This window comes from Protopterus annectens, chromosome 9.part0 (assembly GCF_019279795.1).
Source record: "Protopterus annectens isolate FY-2018-M chromosome 9.part0, PAN1.0, whole genome shotgun sequence".
NCBI classification, from domain to species: Eukaryota; Metazoa; Chordata; order Ceratodontiformes; family Protopteridae; genus Protopterus; species Protopterus annectens.
This window is the reverse complement of record NC_056743.1, coordinates 582,698,527-582,722,599: the sequence shown is the minus strand read 5'-3', so window position 1 is coordinate 582,722,599 and position 24,073 is coordinate 582,698,527. Positions and strand designations below refer to the sequence as shown.

Sequence of the window (24,073 nt, the reverse complement as noted above, 5' to 3'; positions counted from 1 at the left end):
CAGAGCAAGGCAAGTGCTGGTGAGTTGTCAGATTCAGAACAAAATACAAAATGCACTCTCTTTCTCTCCAAGATAGTTCTTAAATTAATAATACACATTACTGCTGGGTTAGTTAGATGACATCACTATGACACTTGCATCTAGTTCCCAGGCTAAATAGATACCAACAGAATTTAACTTGTCTCTATTAAAAATACTTATGTCTCAGATGTACAGCTGCTAGGAAGTCACAGAGCAATAAAAAAACAATTTACATGTGAAACATAGTAATTATCTCTGTCTCAAGACAATAGAAAAACTCCGGTTGTAGACATCCTTTCTTTTAGCTGAGATAAACTAACGTTACACACATCATAAAATTCTTTACTTATTCTTAGTTTTGCAAGTTAACTCTATATATTCCAGTTTCTAATATGAAAGAATACATTTGCATTGGCATATAGCTTATACACACCTGTGCTCCCTTCCAGCAAGGTGCACTGTGGTTACAGTCTTGAAGCTCAGCATATAACACAGTTTTGTTACATTTGTAAAACAAGCATGTGGATCATATTAATATTTACAATGACAGAATTATTTACAAAATTATATCTAGCTAGGCTGGCTGCCTTTACAATGAGAATGAAAAATCAATCATTCACTTTGAAGAAAATGCTTAGAAAATTATACTTTTTGTTTAAGAATCAAGGCAAAGGCAGCTCATTGTTGAAGCAGAACTGAAGTGACCGCTCACTTCAGGAAGTAAAAAAAAAAAATTGGAAGATGGGTATGTGATTTGCTCTCTTTTCTAGCCAGACTACCCAGTAACAACCACTGTGCAGAATTGCATCCATCCAAACACAATTTTCAACTGCTGAAATGATCTAATTTGAACAGGGACACCTACCTATACATAATTCCAATCATATACACAATTTCCTGCTGTAATAACCTTTATGATGCAACCTATAAGGCTACAAAATTGCACACAGTTACAAAAACAAACACGTAAATTAGAAGTAAACATGTAGATTAGCTCTGTGTTGATTTTTCTGCAAAATTCTCTTGCAGAAAAAAGCAAGTATTCGTCAGTGACAAATGTTAACTTGCACCAGTAATTTAATGCATATGAGAGAGACAGAGAGGCAGGGAAAATAGTAACACACCGAGCATTCTGTAATAATTAGGTGAATGCATTTCTTTGTTATACACACTGGCCATAGTTTCACTGATCAGAGGTCAAACTAAACAATGTAGTCATTCTTTGTCTTGGTTTACTTGTAAGAAAGGACAGAATAAATATATGTATCTGCTTCAAAAACATCAAAGAAAAGTAAACAGGAAAATATCTCAGTGTTAAACAAAACATGAATGGCATTAAATGCAGAATAAAAATCAAAGAAATTTAAAAAGGTCCTGTGAAAAAAAGGCTTAATGTATCTTCCCCGAAGTCTGCAAGATCCTAACCAATGGCTCACCTACCTGCACCCAGTCCCAACCACCCCATTCATTCTGTAGGAGGGTAGGAGCCAGACAGCCATATGCTAGATGAGAACTTGAAATCCCATTCTTTCTCACATAAAAACTCTACTGTGCAATTAATTTTTTCAGTAGTGACAGTTGGGTTTTGTGGAGCAAGCCAGTTGCATGCACTGTGGAGTGACCTACTCTTTTCTCTCCTGGGCTGCTAACAGACTCACAATAGCCAGCTGCTCAGAGAAGGTGGTGTGTGTTTCCACACTCCTCCTCCTCCTCCCTAGCTCAGCATGAACTCCCTGATTTGAAAAGTGTGAGCCACTATGATCTCTACAAGCACAAAGGCAGGTCCAGGAAGAGTGAGGTCTGAGGTGGTGTCAACTATCCAAGCTCATCCTCCCCTACCTGGTGAAACTGGTCACCTGGGCAGAAGTCAAGGCCCGATAGCTCTACACAATAGGGGCAGAGTTGACTAAATATAGTTATTCACTTGTGCTTGTATTGTAATAGCCGAAGTTAATATCAAAGTCTCTTGCCAGGCTACATGCAGATTTAATTTCATAGCACAACTATTATTAGTCAATGTGACATCAAAATAAACTCATTATAAAAATGCAGTACTTATACATTATGCATTAACACATCATATTGATGTTAGCCTCAACAGGACATTATGGTTTAGTGACTGATTTAAGACTTTTTGAAATCTTTGTTTTTACTGTACTAGTGGAATGAGCTTTCACAGCTAATTATTGGACTACAGGTATGTATAATACAGAAAATGTCAAAGCTACAACTCGCGTACTAGTTAAATAAACATTGCTGTTTTAACAAATGTTTACTAGCTATGAAAACAGATTAATTTGGTCTTGAAGTCCTTTTTTGCTTAATCACTGAACGTCTTCCAGTAGAATGGTAAGTGGGAATCTCTGTACATTAGAGAGTCAACACTTTTATCTTTTGTATAAAAGATTTTATGGTCAATTATTTACAACTGAATAAGCATAGGTTCATAGGTAGGTACTAGGTTATCTGCCCAAGGGCATTTATAAGCCTAGCCAGAGTGTGTCAGCTTTCGCCGCCCCATTGATTAATTAACTGAGCCTCTGTCAAGAAGGCTTCTCTTGAAGAGCATTAGTGAGGGGCTCTGCCTAATGTAGTTAGGAATTTTGTTCCAAAGCATGGGGGGGTCTCTGTGACAGGAATCTATCCCTCCACCATGTTCTATTTATTGTTGTGGTGAGGTTTAGCTCACTAGAGCGAGTGGCTCGCAGTGACTGATTTCTTTAGGTGGAGTATGTCCATCAATTCTGAGTTGGACATGGCTTTGTAAGTCAGGCAGAGATCAACTCTGAGTAAGCAATATGCCACTGAGTACAGCCATAGTTTTTCCAGTCGGGCTGCATAGGACATATATTTGAGACCAGTAATCCTCTTGGTGAGGTACTTTTGTGGTCTTTCCAGCTCTTGGAAGTGTCTTGTGAGGTACATCCCAAATGGGGCATTGTACTCTATGATGGGTCTGATGAGTGATGAGTAGAGGGGTACTATAACCTATATTTCTAGATGCGAACCCTTTAGTAATTAGATGGGCTACATAGAAGGATTTCCTAACTACTTTGGCAATATGATTATCAAAGGAGAGATTACTATCTACTTGGGTCCCCAGATCTCTTATTACTGCTTCTGTATTAAGGGGGCTGCCACCTATGTGGTAATTCATGGGTGTTTTGTTTTTCCCAAATGGGAAGACTATGCATTTTTTGGTATTTAGCTTGAGACCATGACTTTGACACCAGGTGTCCGTCTCAGTAAGGCCCTTTTGGAGAATGTCTGTGTCAACCGGAGAGTCAATTATGGCTCCCAGTTTGCAGTCATCGGCAAACTTGGTTAGCCATAGTCCTCCTATGTTTGCCTGTACTTCTGAGAAGTATATGCCGAACAGCAAGGGTCCCAGGACTGAGCCTTGTGGGACACCACTTGCGACTGGTTTAGAGTTGGACCTGGATCCCGCTATTCTTACAGTCTGAATTCTGTCTGTAAGCCAGTTGGCAACCCATCTCGTGACGTAGGGGTTTATGTTCAGGCTGGTGAGTTTTTCTATAATTCCCGAGTGGGGAATGGTGTCAAAAGCCATGGCGAGGTCAAGGTAGGCTGTGTGAACCACCTAACCCTCATCTATAGCCTTGGTGACTGTCTCAAAGACGTCAACTAGGTTTAGTAGGCATGATCTGCCCTTAACAAAGCTGAACTGGGTCGGGTCAAGTGTTTGGAGGTTCCCAATGTCTTTGGTAATGAGTTCCATGATGATGCACTCCATAGAATTGCAGACCAGGCTAGTCAGGCTTAAGGGGCAATAGTTAACAGGGTCAGTTGTGGCCCCTCCTTTGTGGAGTGGAATAACCGTTGCTCTGCGCGATTCTATGGGCATGTAGCCTGTGGAGAGGCTGAGGCTGAACAGTGTGTTTAGGTGGGGGGGTTAGTTCGTGCAAGACGCAGTCTGGGACACCATCTGGCCCCATTGACGCTGAGCTTTTGGCTTTTGAAAGGGCTGTTTTCACCTGTGCGTCTGTGATTTCCAGGACACTACACTTTTCCGGTATTGTTGTGGGCCCTTTTGAGGGTGAGAGGGGGTGAAATTTGAAATGAATCTGTCTGCCAGGATGTTGGCAATATCAGTAGGTTCAGTATATTTTGTGCTATTTTGCACTAGCTCAGAGCATATCTGCGAGTTGCCACTTAGATTCTTGACATAGCTAAAGAACATAGCTAAAGAAGGTTTTGTGGTTATCTTTCAAATCCTTGGCTATGTTTCTTTTGAAGTTAGCCTTGGATGATTTTATGAGGGACCTTGGTTTCTTACTGATACTGATCAGGGATGTCTTTCCTTCTTGGGATTTGCTTTTTTTTCTGAACTAGTTTCCTCCTTCTATTGTATAGCCTATTTATGGCAGGGGTCCACCAGACTGGTTTCCTTCTCTTAGGAGAGCGAGCCTTGGTTTTGCTAGGGATGGCATGATCCATACATCCTCATAGGTGCTCATAGAGTACATTTGTAAAGGTTCCTGCATCTTGGACACTGTTATCCCTTTGCGTGGGGGCTGTGAAACTTACCACCTCTATCTTAAGTAAGGTGAAGTTTGCTTTAGAAAAGTTTTTCACTGTGGTTTCCTTGGTTGGGGGTGGTGGTGTGGTGTAGACATCCAGAGTGATTAGTTTATGGTCTGATCTAACCAGTGACGGGTTGACCTCCGGTGCAAAACACCTGTCTCCCATGTTGGTGATGACCAGGTCCAATATGTTTTCACCTCTGGTAGGGGAGTTAACCAGCTGATCCAGGGCATTTGAGCTGATAAATTCCAGGAAGCGCTGGACCTGCAAGTTTGTATTCGAGTAGTTTTCCCAGTTAACGGTAGGGTAATTGAAATCGCCCAATATCAGGGTGTTCGGTAGGACCTTCATGTTTTCCAGTGTCTGCAGAAAGGCGGAGTGGTGGTCCTGGGACATGGAGGGTGATCTGTAGAAGGCCACAATTTGCATTGCAGATTTGCTCGATGTTAGTTGCACATGGATGATCTCAGCGGCATCATGCTGCGCCACTAACCTGGATGTGTAGGTATCCTTGATGAATATGGATACACCCCCTCCCTTTTGTGTTTCGGTCCATGTTCTGTGGCCGAAATGTGTGGTATGAGTTGTAGCCAGGTAATGCTGGGGCGCTCTGTGGAGCCTTGCACAAGGTTTCAGTTACTGCACAGATGTTGACGTTCTCCATATTGAGGAGTGCTTTGAGCACATGCATTTTGAGATTTAAGCAGACCCTTTTTAGCCATGACCCCAAGGCAACAAGGACAATGACAAAGATGAAATGCATACTGGATTTAGGGTGACCAATTAAATAAATCTTTGAGAACTAAAAGAAAACCAAATTACTGAAAAGAAACCTACATGACAAAAAGAGAACATGAAAGCCCCTAAAGCAGTACTAGACATATGGAACAAGCACTACTATGGAGTTGCGAGGCAACTACACCAGTCAGTCACAAAGCCTTTAAAGGTCAACACTGAACATGGATTCAGGAAGTGTTCAGGATCAACCTGCACATGCAATGTATTTGAATTTGCAAGGGAGTTACCCTCAATAACAAACAATGAATAGGAAGTGAAGTGGGAATTACCTGGACAGGGAGTAGTGCAAATGAATTCAGGATGGAGGTGGAAGGTGGTTGACCATAACAAAAAAACAAACTAATATAAATTTTACAGGTGTGTGTGGCTTATTTATATATATATGGAATTTTAACTGTAAAATGCTGAGATAACTACAGAGATTTGTACATCACACGGTACACATATGATCAGTTTTGCAATACAGGCACCATGAAAGTTAGACCAGTTATAGTGGCTCTGTGTATTACTTACCAAGCTTTTTGAAAGGACATGAAAACCCTGAACAATAAAAATTTACCATGAATTTGATATGTGGGGCTAATCTTCTTCTTTCAGCTGCTCCCATCAGGGGTCGCCACAGCAGATCAACTGTTTCCATTTCTTCCTGTCCTTTGCATCTTGCTCTGTCACACCAACCACCTGCATGTCCTCTCTCACCACATCCATAAACCTTATCTTAGGCCTTCCTCTTTTCCTGTTACCTGGCAGCTTCATCCTTAGCATCTTTTTCCCAATATACTCTGCATCCCTCCTCAGCACATGCCCAAACCAACGTAATCGTGCCTCTCTGGCTTTGACTCCAAACCTTCCAACCTGGGCTGACCCTCTAATATACTTATTCCTAATCCTGTCCATCCTTGTCACACCCAGTGCAAATCTTAACATCTTCAACTCTGCCATGTCAAGCTCTGACTCCTGCATTTTTGTCAGTGCCACTGTCTCCAACCCATATAACATAACTGGTCACACTACCCTCTTGTAGACCTTCCCTTTCACTCTTACTGGTACTCGTGTCACAAATCACTCCTGACACTCTTCTCCACCCACTCCATCCTGCCTGTACTCTCTTCTTCACCTCTCTTCCACACTCACCATAACTCTGAACTGTTGATCCCAAGTATTTAAACTCATCCACCTTCGCCACCTCTACTCCCTGCATCCTCACAATTCCTCTATCCTCCTTCTCATTCACACACATATATTCTGTCTTAGTCCTGCTGACCTTCATTCCTTTTCTCTCTAGAGCATATCTCCACCTCTCCAGGGTCTCCTCCACCTGTTCCCTACCCTCACTACAGATCACAATGTCATCTGCAAACATCATAGTCCACGGGGACATATGGGGCTAATGGTCACTGAAAATGAATTCAGGAGATGGCAGAGGTACAGATAGCAGTTTTATGATGCAAGGTTCGATAGACATCATTTTACAAGTTTGGTGCAGTGATATTAATGTTTAGTAAAGCTATAAAGAAGTGTTTTCTACAGCAGTCTCATTTAGTTTGGTAGTTATTAATACACAGGGACAATGGGCTTGTGTCATTAAGTTTGAATTGTCCTTGTGTAACTCCATCTTAAAAGAGGATTTTGCAGCTGCTTTGCAGATTCCGTATCACCCGTGCAAATAACACTTGCAATAGTCTGGTGGTGATAAGAGTATGAAAAAAATTACTCTGAAGTGGTATCTGTGCCTAGTTTTTATGGGAGTGTACTGGCCCCCCATCTCAAACCCCTATGCTATGGGCTTTGTCCCAAACACACCTTTACTTATTATAACCTATGGGAAAGTGGAATCTCTCCCACAGCAATCTTATTTGAAAACTGGGGAATGTCATACTCACCGACATATAGACAAAAAACTCTCACACCCAGTTTGTAATACCTTTATGCAAATCACGCTTCTTCTCTGAAATCACCTCTTCTGTAATAAACTGTGAGGAGGCTGCAGTAGTTCACAAGGTGAGCGCCCACAGATAACATTCTGCAAATCTGCTGTAAAAATGTTTATTGAAATTTATGATGAAATGTTCAGCAAGGTAAACATGAATTCAAAACTTTGGCAGCTGGCAACATTAGGGAACCTGGCATTTTACTGACTGTAATTTTAGTCCTATACTGTTGGACTCATTACACTGGCATGAAGTTTCATTTTCTTGCATGTACTGTGTTTCAAATTGTTCAATATTGTAAAGGTTGAATGATGCCATAGTTAACACACATGATATATAGTCACAGGGTTGTGGGGGTTTTAAGGACGGCTTGCCTGCTGCAAAGACAGTTATGTTTGTTGTTTTCTTTACGTCAGCTATTTTGGTAGTCAAGTCTGTACCTTCTCTGATGTGGAGCCTAATTAAAATATAAATATTACTGTGTTTTGAAACTTTATGTTCCTGTACTAGCCCATGTAATAGTAGCATTAACTATAATTTAGAGCTGTATAGTGGTGTGTTGATTTATTACATGTTGTACCAACAGCTCCACTATGACTTTAGGAGCACAGAGGGATTAACAGTAATTTCAGCAATGCAGCCGTACTCACAGACATTACCACAAAGAGACATAACACAGGATTACTGTAAGAAACGAGCAAATGATTCATTTCCTATTTTGTGCAATTTGTTTTGTTAGATACATCCACTAACTCTGGAATGTGACTGGTCTGGCTCAGCTTACTGGAATCATCATAAAAGAAGGCTCAAGCAAACTAGGAAGGCTATCCCAGCTGAGTAGAGGTTTTGGCATGGTAACCAGGAAGTAGCCCCAGTGCAGGCATAACAGTTCTGTATGTTAAAGCCAAATTAGAGCACAGTCATATGCAGTTGCTCATGTGACTTCAAATAGCAATGATCAATGGCTTGAGTACAACAGAACATTTCTTAAACATACATTTTAAACCTACACATTCATATTATTGTATGGCACAGGAACTAGACTTGTAATGGAAACTAGGCCATTATGCTGGGCATTAGATTACAGCATTTGTTACAGTAATACACCAAAAGCATTTCAAACTGAAGACAGAAAAGCTCAATTTATAACAAAGTCTGCCCTTGCAAGTGTCTGTTGAACCTTACCCCAAACGGATCTGGGAATTGCACAATTCTGATGTAAAAGTTGCAAATGATACTGAAAACAGCTTTGTGACTGAAAGTTATCCCTACACCCTTATCCAGAAGGTTGTGTGGTCACAACTCAGGGTAAGAATAGTTGCCTGTCCATTCTCATATTTCTCAAAACTATGTGATTCAGACTTCTGAGACTCCCAGCTATTGGATGTTCCTTGGTTAAAGTCACGAGGAGTACATTGAAGCATTTTCAGAATTATTTTTGAACGGTACCACATGTAATGTGGAGGGGTTAAAGGACAGGAAAAAAATTCACTAGTTAAGCATTAGGTAGTGTAGTTTATCTAATTCTAAAATGATTCATCACACCATTCCTGAATAAAAGCCTGAAACCACAAAAGTTGAATTACATGGTTTCAGAAAGGCAAATCACAGAACAAAACAATGCCACCAAAAACACAAAGGTATACATGAGAGTATTGCAGTTACTAAGTGTCTGTGAACTGCTATTGTATACATCGCAGTGGTTCAGCATTAGCCACTGTCAGTGGTAGCCCCCTGTGAAGAGGTCAGGTTGACTTTGTTATTGAGTGTACTATGTATTTTACATTATCCTTTAAATGTTTACTAATAATCATATGTGCAGCTATACTTAAAAGCACTTCACCTGCTGTTGCTCACAAATTTTGCATGTCTACAGCATATTTTTCACCAGAAGAAAGTGCACTTGACGTTTATCTGCACTTAACTTTTTGCCTTATTTTTTCATAATTTAACATGTTGCTACAGTTCTCTTTAAGGCAACATTGTGTCTGTGTGGTAAGGTCTCAGCTATTCTGTTACAGGATCCATGCTTTATTTGTAACTTCCTGTCACTGTATGTATGGCATCATCTTGCCCTCTCTCTGTGAGTGAGTATACTGCAGTTCAGCATACTCACCATAAGTATGCCAATTGGCTTCATGTCACTGTATGTGTGACATCATCTTGCCCCCTCCCCCGTCTGAGTGAGTATGCCGCGGTTTCCTCGCACTTACCATAAGTATGCTAAACAATTGGCTTCCTGTCACTCACTGTATGTGTGACATCATCTTGCCCTCTCTCTCCGAGTCAGTGTACTGTGGTTTCCTCATACTTACCATAAGTATGCTAAACGATTGGCTTCCTGTCACTGTATGTGTGACATCATCTTGCCCTCTCTTTCCGAGTCAGTGTACTGCGGTTTCCTCATACTTACCATAAGTATGCTAAACGATTGGTTTCCTGTCACTGTATGTGTGACATCATCTTGCCCTCTCTCTCCGAGTCAGTGTACTGCGGTTTCCTCGCACTTACCATAAGTATGCTAAACAATTGGCTTCCTGTCACTCACTGTATGTGTGACATCATCTTGCCCTCTCTCTCCGAGTCAGTGTACTGTGGTTTCCTCATACTTACCATAAGTATGCTAAACGATTGGTTTCCTGTCACTGTATGTGTGACATCATCTTGCCCTCTCTCTCCGAGTCAGTGTACTGTGGTTTCCTCATACTTACCATAAGTATGCTAAACGATTGGCTTCCTGTCACTGTATGTGTGACATCATCTTGCCCTCTCTCTCCGAGTCAGTGTACTGTGGTTTCCTCATACTTACCATAAGTATGCTGATTTGCTGCTATGCATCGTATCTACCCCTGCCCTTCTAGCTTAGCTTGTGGGCTGAAAAGGGTCTTAGGACCACTTTGCTTAGCAGGTAAGAAATAAAATAAGCAGTGCAAACAACTGATATCAAAGTAATAAAATGACAAGGGTTCAAGTATTTTATTAGCATATACTGTTTATCATTTCAGCTAACATCTTCAAGGAGAACAATCACACATCAAATAGTAGTACTATTCAAGCATCAATTAAATAACTGAAAGCAATAAACAAAGCACAGAAAATATGGCTGGCTACTGCCACTACTAAAGTACGCTGAAAAATAAAAACCTCATCTCTTCTCAAAAAGTATTCAAGTAATGTGTAATCTCAAATAACAGGCCTGTAATTCCACAACAAATGATTTTTGTTTTACTTTTTGCTCTGATGTTATGCTGTGTTTGGCTTTACTATGCAACCTATTAAGGGAACCATGAATAAAACAGTGTTGCATACACTAAAGTTGGGGGGGGGGGGTTACCATGAATAAAATGGTGTTGCATTCACTAAAGTCTGTCTATATCGGTCATGATCATCAGGGATGGGTATGTAGTGCTGAGGAGGGTAAGAGCCTAGGAACAGCAGCATTCTTTAAAAGTGACCCTTTCTTCTTAAATTAATCTGTGTTACAGCACTGGGTTTAATGTACTCTGCTGTGGCTGCATTAACCCCCCTCCCCAAAACACATACCTAGAAACCCACCTGCCCCCCCCTCCTACTTCTTAATCCATGGATAAGCAAAAACAGAATGACAATTTTAAGGAGAATAAAACTTAGATGTGGCAGTTCCCAGTTTCATGCCTTGAAACTTGCATCTTCCTCAACTTCTCTTCTTTAACTACAGTTACAGATTCAGCAGCAGACATGCCTCTCAATTGCTCAGATTTTTGCATAATGTCCAGAATTTTGCCTCTGATGCTTGGTCCTTTCCTCGTAATATTTGCGGTTTTCTGGCAAAACGCTGAATATTTAATTGACTAAATAATGGCAGATTTTTGGGTGTCAGACTTTAGAAAAAGCATGCAAATGCAAAACTTGTTACAACAAATTTCTGAGTTTTTAAGAGCAATATTTAAAATCTGCCCATATTTTGAGCCTTTGCCCCCCCCCCCCCCCCCCAAGTATTTTCGGCTTTGTCCAGATTTCTTGCACCAAGAGGTTCAGAGTTATTGCTGGCCGACAGATTTAGTGAAAACTTCAACTCTGCCTCTCCCATCAGTAAATCCGAACATCCTCTGTACCTGCCCTCTTCCCCTTATATCTAGGGAAGAGGTCATCACTGCTCTTGCAAAGGCAAAAAATACAGCTTCCATGGGACCCTATAACATCCCAGGCTCCATCCTACATGAACTTCGGCAGGAACATCCAGCACCATTAGGCGCTCTATTCAACCAAAGCCTGAGTACTGGCTTCATCCCAATTGAGTGGAGGACAGCCACTGTCATCATCCCTTTGCACAAAGGTGGAGTGTTCAACGATCTGCAAAAGTATAGACCCATCAGCCTAACTAGCCTGATCTGCAAGGCCATTAACAGATTATTATGGACCTCATTAACAAGAAATAGGCAACTTCCAAACACTGTATCCCACACAGTTTGGCTTCATCAAGCAGAAGTCATGTCTGTTAAATTTGGTTGGCTTCTTTGAGAAGGTCACCAAAGTCATGGATGAGGGGAAGATGGTGCATACCACCTACCTTGACCTGGCCAAAGCCTTCAACACTATTCCACACTCGGGCATAATAGATAAACTCTGAGTAAACAGAACAAAAAAGGCAAAGACCAGGAAACAATCCGTGAGAATAATCCACAAATCAATAGCGTAAATGCAATTTATTACCGCTTTCGTCCAAGGACTTCTTCAGAATACACAATTACAAAAAACAAAACTCTTAAATAATGCTCTTAATTAATCAATCTATCAATTAATACAAAATCAAAAAACCATTTAAAGCAAAACAGCACATCATAAAAAGGCACATCATAAAAACAAGGAAACTATGTTTTCCTTTTTAATATCTAACTTGCCATTTTTTAGAAAACATTTAATATTAATCATGCCATTTAAGCCTGGGCTCTTGTCAGATTTTAAACGAATCTGCCACATGGCTTCCCTCTGTTCAATAAACAGAGGGAAGCCATGTGGCAGATTCGTTTAAAATCTGACAAGAGCCCAGGCTTAAATGGCATGATTAATATTAAATGTTTTCTAAAAAATGGAAAGTTAGATATTAAAAAGGAAAACATAGTTTCCTTGTTTTTATGATGTGCCTTTTTATGATGTGCTGTTTTGCTTTAAATGGTTTTTTGATTTTGTATTAATTGATAGATTGATTAATTAAGAGCATTATTTAAGAGTTGTGTTTTTTGTAATTGTGTATTCTGAAGAAGTCCTTGGACGAAAGCGGTAATAAATTGCATTTACGCTATTGATTTGTGGATTATTCTCACGGATTGTTTCCTGGTCTTTGCCATAATAGATAAACTCTCTCAACTAGGCATCAATATGTATGTTACCAGATGGGTAGCAAACTGGCTCACTAATAGAATCCAATTAGTCAAAACAGGGGAAACCACCTCAAGCAGTAGACCTGTAACAAGAGGCATACCCCAGGGGTCAGTCTTGGGGCCTCTCTTATTTGGGATTTACTTTTCTGAGGTGCAGGCCAAAACCAGTAGGCTATGACTAACAAAATTTGCAGATAACTGCTAGTTGAGCATTGTCGTCAATTCCCCTAGTGACGTGGATATCCCCCAAGAGGGTCTCACCCAAACAAATGACTGGTGCCAGAAACATGGCCTGAAGCGAAATACCAAAAAATGCATCATCATCCCCTTTGGAGAGAATGGTGTCCCCACAAATTATCACATTAATAACAATGTCCTAAGCATATAATCAGTTGTGAGGGATTTGGGCACCCAGGTTCATAGCAACCTGACGTTTGACCAACATGTTGCTTCCATTGTACAGAAAACTTTCTACATGGCCAACCTCATAAGTAAGGGTATCTCATCCAGGGACAAGGTGGTCATAACATCCATGCATTCTTCCCTTATAAGGCCCATTATTGGGTACAATGCCCTTTTCAGCATGTACCTAGCAAAGTACATACAGCAGCTGGAGAGACCACAGAGGTTCCTCACCAGGAGAATCCAGGGCCTCAAACATTTGCCATACACAGATAGGCTAAAAGCCCTATCCCTCTACTCAGTTTCATACAGACTCCTCAGAGGTGACCTCTGTCTGGCATACAAGGTGATCTCTGACCCCGCCTTGATGGGACTGCTGCATATCCACAAGTCAAGCTCCACTAGAGTAACACACATATGTGGCCTCAACCTAATCTGTGACATCAATGGGACTTGTTGACGAGACAGATCTGTGTCTCAGTGAATCCCCCATCTGTGGAATAAACTCCCTGTCCACATCAAGCAGAGTACCTCTTTACCCCTTTTTTAGGCACAACCTGGATGAGTGGAAGGGAAACAAAAAATACACCCCTGGGATTCCATCCGTGTCCCTGCTGGACAGGGTCATCAGGTGCTGACTTGTCTAAACATGGGCAAAACACTTGGCTAGGCATACAAGGGGCTCAGGGCCAATAGCCTAGTAACTTCCTATGACACCAGACATCCTTAAATCTGCACTACCCAATACCCTAAGGAAGCTGCATATCTTGAAAACATGGTTATTCAAATCCCCTGTACAGTGGCCTGTTTTAAATTGATATATACCACTTCTATTACTTAAGAACACCCATTTGTAACAGAAGGCACTCAGACCTTTGCTCTTTCCTCCTCTGCCAGGATATCAACACTGTTACTAAATTACAAAGATTCATAAGCTGCAAGAGGACTGAGATCTAATCATGAATAAAATCAAAATCCAGGATTACCGTTTAGGACCTGTAAGCTTAGATGCCCTACAGGTGAAGAAAATATAGGTATTTCGCAAGAGACTAAACCCCATCTACACATTAATAATAATATACCATTTGGGATATTTTAGTTAAGATATATGAAGTGAAAGAGAAATAGTGTATTTAGAAATCATCTAAAAATGAGATAATACCCATTTTTCTGTCAGGTGACGGTGAATAACCAACACGCACAGGTTATATTTAAATGTCATCAAATATTATGGCAAGCTTATCTACAATTAACATTAGTTGCTTGTTTAGTGCATCAAAAGAAAAGAAACTGTATATGAGGTGGGCAAGGTAAGATTATCTTATTTGCTACCAAATATTAGTCATTTTTGTTTGCCCTGGTGGTGTACAGGGATAAAGCCTTAACTATGGCCCCCGAAACTAGAGTCTACATAACAGCTTGGGTGCTTGACCGTGCAGGCAGACAGGATAGGTGCACCCATTCTGGGAAGTGGAAGAAGGAAGGAGGCATGCATGCATGCTTACTGAAGGCACTCTAGAACAATTAACTCCCTGATGGAGCTATGGAAAATAGGAAATGCGTAGTGGTGCCTGTAGGGAGGAGGGGCAGTCTTGCTGACACATTAGCCCATTGGTAAAGTGAGGGATGGGACTGTGCTGATGCGCATTGCATGTCCCACCCATGGGGTATTAGCAGGCTGGCATAAAGAATGTGAGAATTCAGTGCAAACACACTCCCCAGCAACAGTAGAATGTTGCTGCCCCAGGAAGCTTGATTACCTCTCCAGACCTGAACCTGGGTCAGGAATAATTCAAAGGACTTAGGAGATTCAGCAGACTTGGCAGATAAGGAGAGCTCTGGCAGGAGCTGATGGGCTGTTGCAGGGAGCCAAAAATAGACTCAAAATATTAGTCATGTATTTTTTAATACAGTGACATCCTACTCATCCTTCATGTTATCATACCTTTTAAACTTTTTTGAAATAAACCCAGGATCACCTCAACAATTCTGTTTTAAACATGGTATTATTGTATAACCACAATAAATACAAGGAGTATGAAACATAATCTACTCTCCCTTTGAACACAGATGAAAACGCCAAAACTGCTAAAACCATGACGTGGTTCCCTTTCAAATACAAAGGCCTGGAAACAGAAAAAAGTGGTAGAATCCTTCTCCTAGTGGCAAAAATGCACCATACGCTAGACAAACTCCCAGCAGTTCCTTGGATCATAAACATAACTGCCTGAGGTGTGGATATCTACTCTGAGGAATGTTCAGAATCTGTAATAGTGTTTAGTTCCTCTATTTATATACACAGTAAGGTTCTTTCTACCCTGCATCACTTGCTCCCCTAAATTAGAAGGCAGTTATATAACAGGGTGTTAACCCCCATTATGACAGCAAGGTAAATACTTGATTCTTTACTGGATTAGGACAGCTGCCCTTTACTCCAATGGCTAAGCAGCTAATCAATTCACAGACAAGTAAAACCGAGGTGGCATTCTTTGGAACCATTTCACTCGTGCAGTGAAGTTGCAAAAGCAATAATATTAGCTTTCCAAGATTTTTACTTCCTTTGCACTCTCATATTCAGTCTGAAAAGCTGAATCTGCCATGAATATAAGTGTTTTGTTAACATTCAAGGGTGCTGATAAGAAAGTGGACTTTTCTTTCACCATGGTGAATGAATTTATACATCTTAATCTTAGTCGTAGGTTGTGCTCTCTCTCTCTCTCTCTCTCTCCCTCTTAGTGGCAGTTTTCACAGATGCGTCTGTACTACATGTTCTTTTGGATTTTCAAAGCTTAAAATGACTTTCTTTTAAGCATTTTTGTGAGATCATGGCTCTTGAAGACAAACTTTAAGACTTTTTCATAGGTCCATTACGTGTCTTGGACTACTTATCCATATTTTCCCACCTCCTTCTTTGCTAATAGTTGTAACTTTTTCTACATACAAAAAGCTAGTATTTGATCACATTCAGTAGTCACTCACTTTCCAATGTTGTGTCTTTCGGTTTATCCCGGTTAGGGGTCGCCACAGCGGAATTCCGGTCCGCTAATGTTTGGCAGTGGATTTTTACGTGCCGAGTTACCAGCCCTGATGCACAGCCTTCAACAAAGGTACACCCATTCATGCATGCCTCCACACAGAAGACGCTCTAGCTGAGAATCGAACAGGACAACGTCTTGCTGTGAGGCGACAACGCAATCGCAGCACCACTACCGTGGACTAGTCACTCACTTTCCGATATTTTAGACAATTCAGGATTATGAAGGAGCCAGACCCTATCACTCTACTCAGTGAGTGTCAAACAGAGAACTACATCTGGAAGGCACACGGGTCTATCACTGAAAACACACTTGCACACAAGCATGCGCGCACACACACGCACACAAAATCTACAGGGCAGGCAAATTAGAAAACTGTCTATTCACAACACAGCACATCTTTGGGATGAAGAAAGGAACCAGGATATTCAGAATTGTTTGTGTCTTTCGGCTTTTCCCGGTTAGGGGTCGCCACAGCGGAACACCGGTCCGCTAATGATTGGTAGTTGATTTTTACGTGCAGAGTTACCAGCCCTGACACACAACATTCAACGAGGGTACGCCCATTCACGCATGTCTCCACGCAGAAGACGCTCTAGCTGGACATCGAACCGGACAGCGTCTTACTTTGAGGCGACAACGCTACCGCAGCACCACCACCACTGCATGCGAATAAATGGAAGATGTACATACTCTGCACACAAGGTACTCCAGCTGGAAAGCAAACCTGAGAACTAAGAGGTGTGAGGCAGTAACACTAACTACTGCAGAAATGTAACATACTATTCATAACTACTAGTGATCTATAGCATGCCAAGACAAAAATCACACATTGGAAAAGACATATTAGGAGAAAAATGTGTGTTCCATAGTTATGATTATTCATTATTTTAAGTGGAAATAGTACTCCTCTTCAATAACATAACAAAGATAATCAAATTTCTAGTACACATGACATTAATCAGATATCCAGCAAAACTGTCAGATAAATATGTTGTTCACTGAATATTTAAATGCAGAAAATTTCCTGACAATGCTGAAATTCTGCTTTTATATAAAACAAGTGTGACAGTGCCAGATAGGTAGCAGTGTAAGATAAGCATACCCATACTGCAAGGTGACATGTGACTACTTAAAAATACAGCTCAGACAATTAAAAAAGAAAGAAAATAAAAAAGAAAGAAAGGTTAGAGAAAAGGGCATTGTGATTGCTCCCCACTACTAATAATTCGCTACAGTTCTGTTCAGAGAACATTTAGAAAAATAACAAGATATTTCAGTTAGCAGGTTTTATAACCAAAAATCTTGTTTGATCAAATGCCCATTACCAAATGATCATTCCTCATTAGTTAAATTATAATGTATTTTAATGCATTACTTATTGGTGAAACTTCTGAATAGCAATGAAAAAAAAAGTGAAAAAACCCCCCCACCATGCTACGTATAGGATCCTGTAAACTGTCATCTCATTCGTGGGACTTTCAATCAGCAGTATCCACTTTTAATCTATTCTAATGCTGAGCTCTTACTAAATCTATTTTTTATATCGGCATATGCAAACATACTACCTTTTCTCTACTCCTGGAATCACAGACGACGTGTCATTACTATTTTGCACCATTTTAGACTGCCAGGAGATATAATTCTACCTAGACTCTACTATTTATATAGCTGATTGTGTCAAAGAACAACCAGAGTTTTCAGAAACTGCCTCTGCAGTATACAATTAAATGCCTTTGAGAACAGCGTTAACTAATAAACTTCCCGATACAGAAAAGAAATACACTTCTTATTTAATTATCTCAACTGAATGTCTAGAAAAAAAGACTTACATAAGTTGACAGTGACTTTGACAAGCAATGCTTTTAATGATGGGTGTCATATTTTGGATTTACAGCTTCAGATATACTACTCACAGGTACAAGTCAGTGATCACACATTTCTCCGAATTCACTGCATCAATATATCCCTTTCATTCCCCATGATACAGTAATCTTGGAGTTGATTATACTGGACAGGAACCAACAGATCATGGATCTTCATATACTGCATTGGGGTGTTGAAAAACCTCAATAAGTAACATTTTTCTTTGTTTTATATTAAGTGCTACCACAAGTTTTTTTGATATGGCGCTCTCCACTTTTTAATTACTTAATCATAATCATTTTTATCTTTTGCTCTTAAATATTCACAATTAGTTTCATGCCTGCCTAAAGAAGCTGTCAGGAAAACATTAAGATGCTGTACACAAGCAATTCAGAGCAGTCAAAAACTTTTTTGTTTTGAAGAATTGGTCCTTTTAATGGAACATGAATTTCAGTTTAAGTCAAAAAACTCATAAGTTTAGTTTGTGTCTGGACTTAAAATGGGTGGTGAAATCTGACTGATGGATTTGATGACCATAATTAAATATTTCTGCATGGGTTATTTTTTTCTGATACAAAAGTTCTGAATAACAGTGGTTTACTTTCATTTACCAAGGAAAACAAGTACTAAAGATACATATCAAGAGAAGCAGATGCTGAAATCATTTAGTAATCCCCAATCAAGGGATGAAAATGAACATGAGTGTGCAGATGCTGTCATGATTAAATGTTCTTTTTACCTCTATTAGATTGTCCTCTGCATTCATTAATCTGAATCCAGGGATTCTCTTTGAACTACAAACCACTCCCACATCTTCCGAGTGTTTGCAGTCTGTAACGCCCCATCCATTTGACGTGCATGCAGCAAGGGTTGCTTCATTTCCTGTGCAATGAACATTATCTAACCAGATCCGACCTAAAAGAAATTGAGAGAAAGATAAATATGAGATGACTTTCTAAAGTAAAAGCACAAATATTCCATAAAAGTAGTAGGATTCAGGTTTTACAGACTCAGCAAAAACTTTATGACTTCTCTGAAGCAACTAAAACTCATACTCTGTTGGGTTGTGAACATCCAATATGGGATAAATATTTCCTGTGTTAAATCATCCCAAATCTTTCACAAATGACAATGGATTGTACAAACAAAAAATACTTGCATCACATGACACAGTAATCTAGAATAAATGAAATAAAACTGTATTTGCCAGTAACAGCGTGATATCAGGTTCCAAGTTTGCAGCAGGTAGTGAGACCTAATTCTGCTTCAGGCTTCGCTGTCTGAATTTTAAATGTGCCACACCCCTCCATCTTTTCTGTGACAATGAAATACAGCAGAGAAGTAATCACGGACCACTAACCTCCATGGATACATCAGTTTGCCTATTTTATTTATTTGAATTTGTTTACAGGGTAGAGCACTGATCAGTTCTGACCAATTTCAATCTCTTTCATTCTTGCATTCAGCATGTCTATCTTACTCCTCCTGAAAGTCAACTCTACCATCTGCTTTCTGTCTTTCATATGTTTTATCCTCTTTTCTCATCTCTCTACATTTCTGCCTTTTTTTTTAATCACCCCCCAGCAGCACCTGTCCTTGTTAACTGGGTATAGCTGACCCTGCTTTAATTTCCTAAGGGCTCAACCTGACCCACATCTGGGGATGGCAAGGAGACAGAGAACTGGTGCAGCATCATACAGGTGCCAGTCAGTGTGCCACCCTCCATCTTGCGACAGCCTTGCATCATCAAGCTATGCTTTTGGGAGGTGCATACATGCTTCTGTGCAACCTCCTGACCAAGCTTTCTAGGATCTTAATACTGCTACTGCAGTGAGCTTAGGCAGCCCCACCCCCAAGATCAGTGAACCAGAATCAGCCACTCACTCACTTATCCCCCCTCAGAATCTGGTGATTTCGGCACTCGTGGGGATAGTTGAATATGTTGTCTGGGACACAGTAAGGGCCTATTCTGCCTTTCTTGTGCCATCAGGCTCTTCATATGCCTCTTGTTAGCTTATTCACCATTCCTCCGACTTATTCTCCCTCTTCACTTTATCCATCCATCAGTCTTCCACTCTGTTGCATTTGCTGTTTCCCTGCTCCATCTCCATCTGTTTTCAATTTCCTCTTGCTCTCACCATACCAGGATATACATTTAAACACTTACAATCAGGATGTGAAAGAATTAGCACCACAGTAATGTCTCAGCACAAAATTTTTAAGAGTTAATTATAAGGAGGGCAGCTCACAAATTTTGCTCACTGGTTAACAAGGAAAGTGAGACATGGAAAACATGTCTGTTATGCTGTGCTTGTCAATAAAGAGAACATGTAGTCTTGGTGAAAGTTGGTATGCCAAATGTCAGAGTGGCTGAAATACAGAAAACAAGGGGTGAAGGGAAAATAAGAAGATGGGATAATGACATTTAAAGTGCCTAAAAGGATCACTTCACCCTTCTTTTTCTCTCTTGTAACAGCTAAGAGCACTTAAGAAGTAGAAAAATCCTTGGTTCTTTCTAGACAATAAAAAATGAACACAGGATGCCACCTCTGCAATGGCCAAAATAAATATGGTGAAATAAAAATAGTAATAACCAGACTTTAGTACTATGAGGCGAAACATGCACTTAGAATGGGTAAACGTAATACCCCCAGGGATGGTAATGAAATCCTGACACCAGTCGAAGCAAGCAAGGAAATTGAAGGTACTTGCATATGTAAGGCGAGTGATGTTCACTAAAAAGATGGCAGGCATGCACAAAAGCAAGCATGTGTAGCTGCCAGAATGTTTCCAAATTGATTCATTAAGAAAATAATGACTAAAACCTAGATGAATTATAGTGTGTCCTGAGATTCCAATATTTGCAACTCTGTTATGCAAAGTCTGGATTTAACTGCCTCTGTATAGTCTAGCTGATGATTTACTTATTAGCTAATGGGTTTATGCATTTTACTGATGCCTATAGCAATGTGGTATCTGCTTTATGAAGGGAGACTTCTTACAGCTAATTCTTACAATTTGAATATTCGAAGATTAGCTTATTTTAAGGGTGAACAGTAAAGTATGTTCTTGTTTTGCTACCTTTGACTAACTGGTGGTTGCATTATTGTAAACTTGGTAAGGAACTGTGTTTAAGCTAGAGAGTTAGAATTAAACACTCCACTCTGGAAAATAATATACGAGTAGGTAAAATAATTTTGCTTATGTTTTAATCAGTTTTTGTAAGACTGCACTGGAATGTACTGAGAGGAGTTTGAGGTGGGCAGAATCCTGGGTAGCCAGTGATTGTACATCTGAAGTTAAGCCATACACTGTATAGTGGATCTGGGTTTACCATAAATCCTGAAGGCCAACTGCCCCTCGTACATTACCTGTTAGCAGTGGTGGGATTCCACCCCCCCATGATGCTACTGGAGTTAAAGACCACAGCTCCAGCCTATCCCAATATGGTCACTAGGATATCACCTACATTTAGTGATCATGACCCAAAGTAGGCAGGTATGAGAGTATGTTATTAATAACTCATCAATGCTACTACTTCACTCATGAAAATGTGACCACAGACATTCCCTCTACTCAAAGCTGTGATGCTGTCCTACTAGGCGACTGCAAACTTATGGAGGGCTTAGTCTCATAATATTCCATATACTAATTAGCTGACTGCACAGCTGATGCACTCATTGACAAGTGTTAATACTCTACCAAAGACTCTTCAGCACATTCTCTGCAAGGCTGAGGACACATTTTCTGCCAGGGGTGGATAAGAACCTGGTACTCTCATTAGATACAAGACTCGCGTAGCTGGAGTGAGCACACCTGCTTCAGGAACAGTCTACAACTGAGTGGTGTTATGTAACCAATGAGAATGGCTGAAAAGCAGCTCCACTTGGATGATGACTGAAGTAGGACAGGCTTTTGGAGAACATGTAACAGCCTGAATGTTACACAAATGCACAAAGGGATTGCCAGTATTACCACACTAAAGAGATCATTGCAAAAAGCTGATAAATATAGCTAAAACAAGCTATTTGAAACAAAGGCAAATGACCCCCTTTAGCAAAATCTGTAAGAAGGAAATTTTTAAAAAACTTGCAGGCAAAGATAAGTAAAACCAAATCCCTTCCATAGTAAGCAACTGTGAACATGTTAACTCTCAAAAGTTAATAATGGACAGTCAGCTGCCTCTTTCGCAAATTAAGGTCTTTTTGGGCCTTAACGATACAGCATAACAGCCTGAAACAGAATCATGTCAAGCAATTCTAGTTTGATTCTTGTTGTGTTCTCTTTGTAACTTATTTTGGAAAAACACATTTCAATTACCTCTTCAAAATGTTTATTTCAGCAAAAACTTACGTTGTTAAGGATGCACAATATCCAAGACATGTATTTGTTTCAGCAGGGAGTGTTCATGGGCTTCATGCCGACACAGTCCAGGGTGCACTTACTTTGTGTTAAGCAGTGCACATCAAGCAGCTAAGCACAGTCAGAGGAATGCTAGCATTGTTTAGTTTATATTTAACAACTAAAATCTGCTCTTACAGGCTTAGATTAATTTCCCTGATATTAAAGCTCAGTTTCTGTGCTATTATAATTGGTCTGAAATGTTATAATTACAATTACAAGTGCTATAACACGACACCTTTCCCCCTTTCATAACTTTAAATTGTAATTTTCCCTACTACTTCCTTATGTTAGAATGCAAATTGTGATGTGCTTATTTGCTGAAAGGCTAATGAAATAAAATGCTTTTCATCACTGCAATGTTGCTAAACTTAAATTATGCTAAAACTAAATACTGTCCATCCATGCTGTTCGTTGGCTTTACATGCGTGGTCCAAAAACTGCCTTCCTATATTCTGAGCTACATCATCAAAAGGGGACACATGATGACACTAATCTACAAAGAGGAAAGGAATGCATGGATTCTTGATGAATTTACAGGTATTTGTTTAAAAAAAAAAATGAAACCCTTTTTTTTTAAACTAATTCTCCACGCAAGAAGATGCAAGAACTGCACTAATGAAAATGAAGTCCGTGATAGCAGCAGGCTCAGATGAGGTTATAGCAGATATGATCAGGATGTTGAGTGAGTTATGGGAGAAATGCTTCCTGTGGGAACTCACAGCAGTATGCAGAGAAAAACATATCCAAGATGCCTGGAGAATAAGCATATTAATGCTAGTGTACAAGAACAAAGGGGACATACACAACTGTGAGAAGTACAGAGATATCAAACTCCTGTCACACTGCATGAAAGTTGTGAGAGGATAACTGATAAATAAATATGGAGTGTGGTAGAAAGTAAGATGGAAGATGAGCATCTTGGATACAGATCAAGAGTTCAACTGGGCATTCCTATACCTGAAGGAAGCATATGACAAGGTCCCAAGAAAGCTGATTTGATTCAAGGTCCCAGAAACACTGATTGAATCAGTGCATTCTATGTATATGGACCCAATGATACAAACAAACAGTGTTCGGACTCACAGAGGAGATTCCAGTGTGAGTGGGTATGCATTAGAGTTCAGCTCTAAGTCAACTGCTGTTTATACTGATGATGGACTACATTATCAAACAGGTCAGAAGGGACAGATCAATAAAGTTGTTACATGCAAACTGTGTGGCATTACAGGCAAACTCTTGAGAACTTCAGCAAAGGATAGGGGAACGGAATGCAAAACAGAAGGCACATGGGATGAAAGAGTACAGATAAGACAGTTCTAATGACAGCAAATGGAGGAAATCAGAAGCTCAAAATTGGGACAGAAAGAAATATAGTGGAGCAAGTTAAAAGCTTTAGGTACCAAGGAGGATTTATGGAGGAGAATAGAAGTTTGCAGCCAGATGGTACTGAGGCAGTACATGACAGAAAAATGCCAAAGAAGCTGAAGAGTAAGGTGAACAAAACAGTGATGCAATCAGTTCTACTGTATGATACAGAAACCTAGGCAGTGAAGGCAAAACAGATGAGGAAGTTAGAGGTGATGACGATACAGTAAGTGTTTCAGACTAGTGGTAGGATGCACACTGTCAGACAGACAAAGAAACGAGGACATCAGAGTAGAAGCTAAAGTAGCTACAATTGCAGAGATTGTCAAACAGAACAGATTAACAG

General features: G+C 40.1%; 1 protein-coding gene across 1 annotated transcript in view; it reads right to left on the bottom strand.

Annotated features, from left to right (window-relative positions):
- Positions 1 to 24,073, bottom strand: part of LOXL2 (lysyl oxidase like 2) — an 836,537-nt gene that overhangs the window by 567,000 nt on the left and 245,464 nt on the right. The window contains exon 3 of the mRNA XM_044083118.1: positions 18,698 to 18,873. Within this exon, the coding sequence (XP_043939053.1) occupies positions 18,698 to 18,873 (176 nt within the window). The remainder of the gene's footprint in view (positions 1 to 18,697; positions 18,874 to 24,073) is intronic.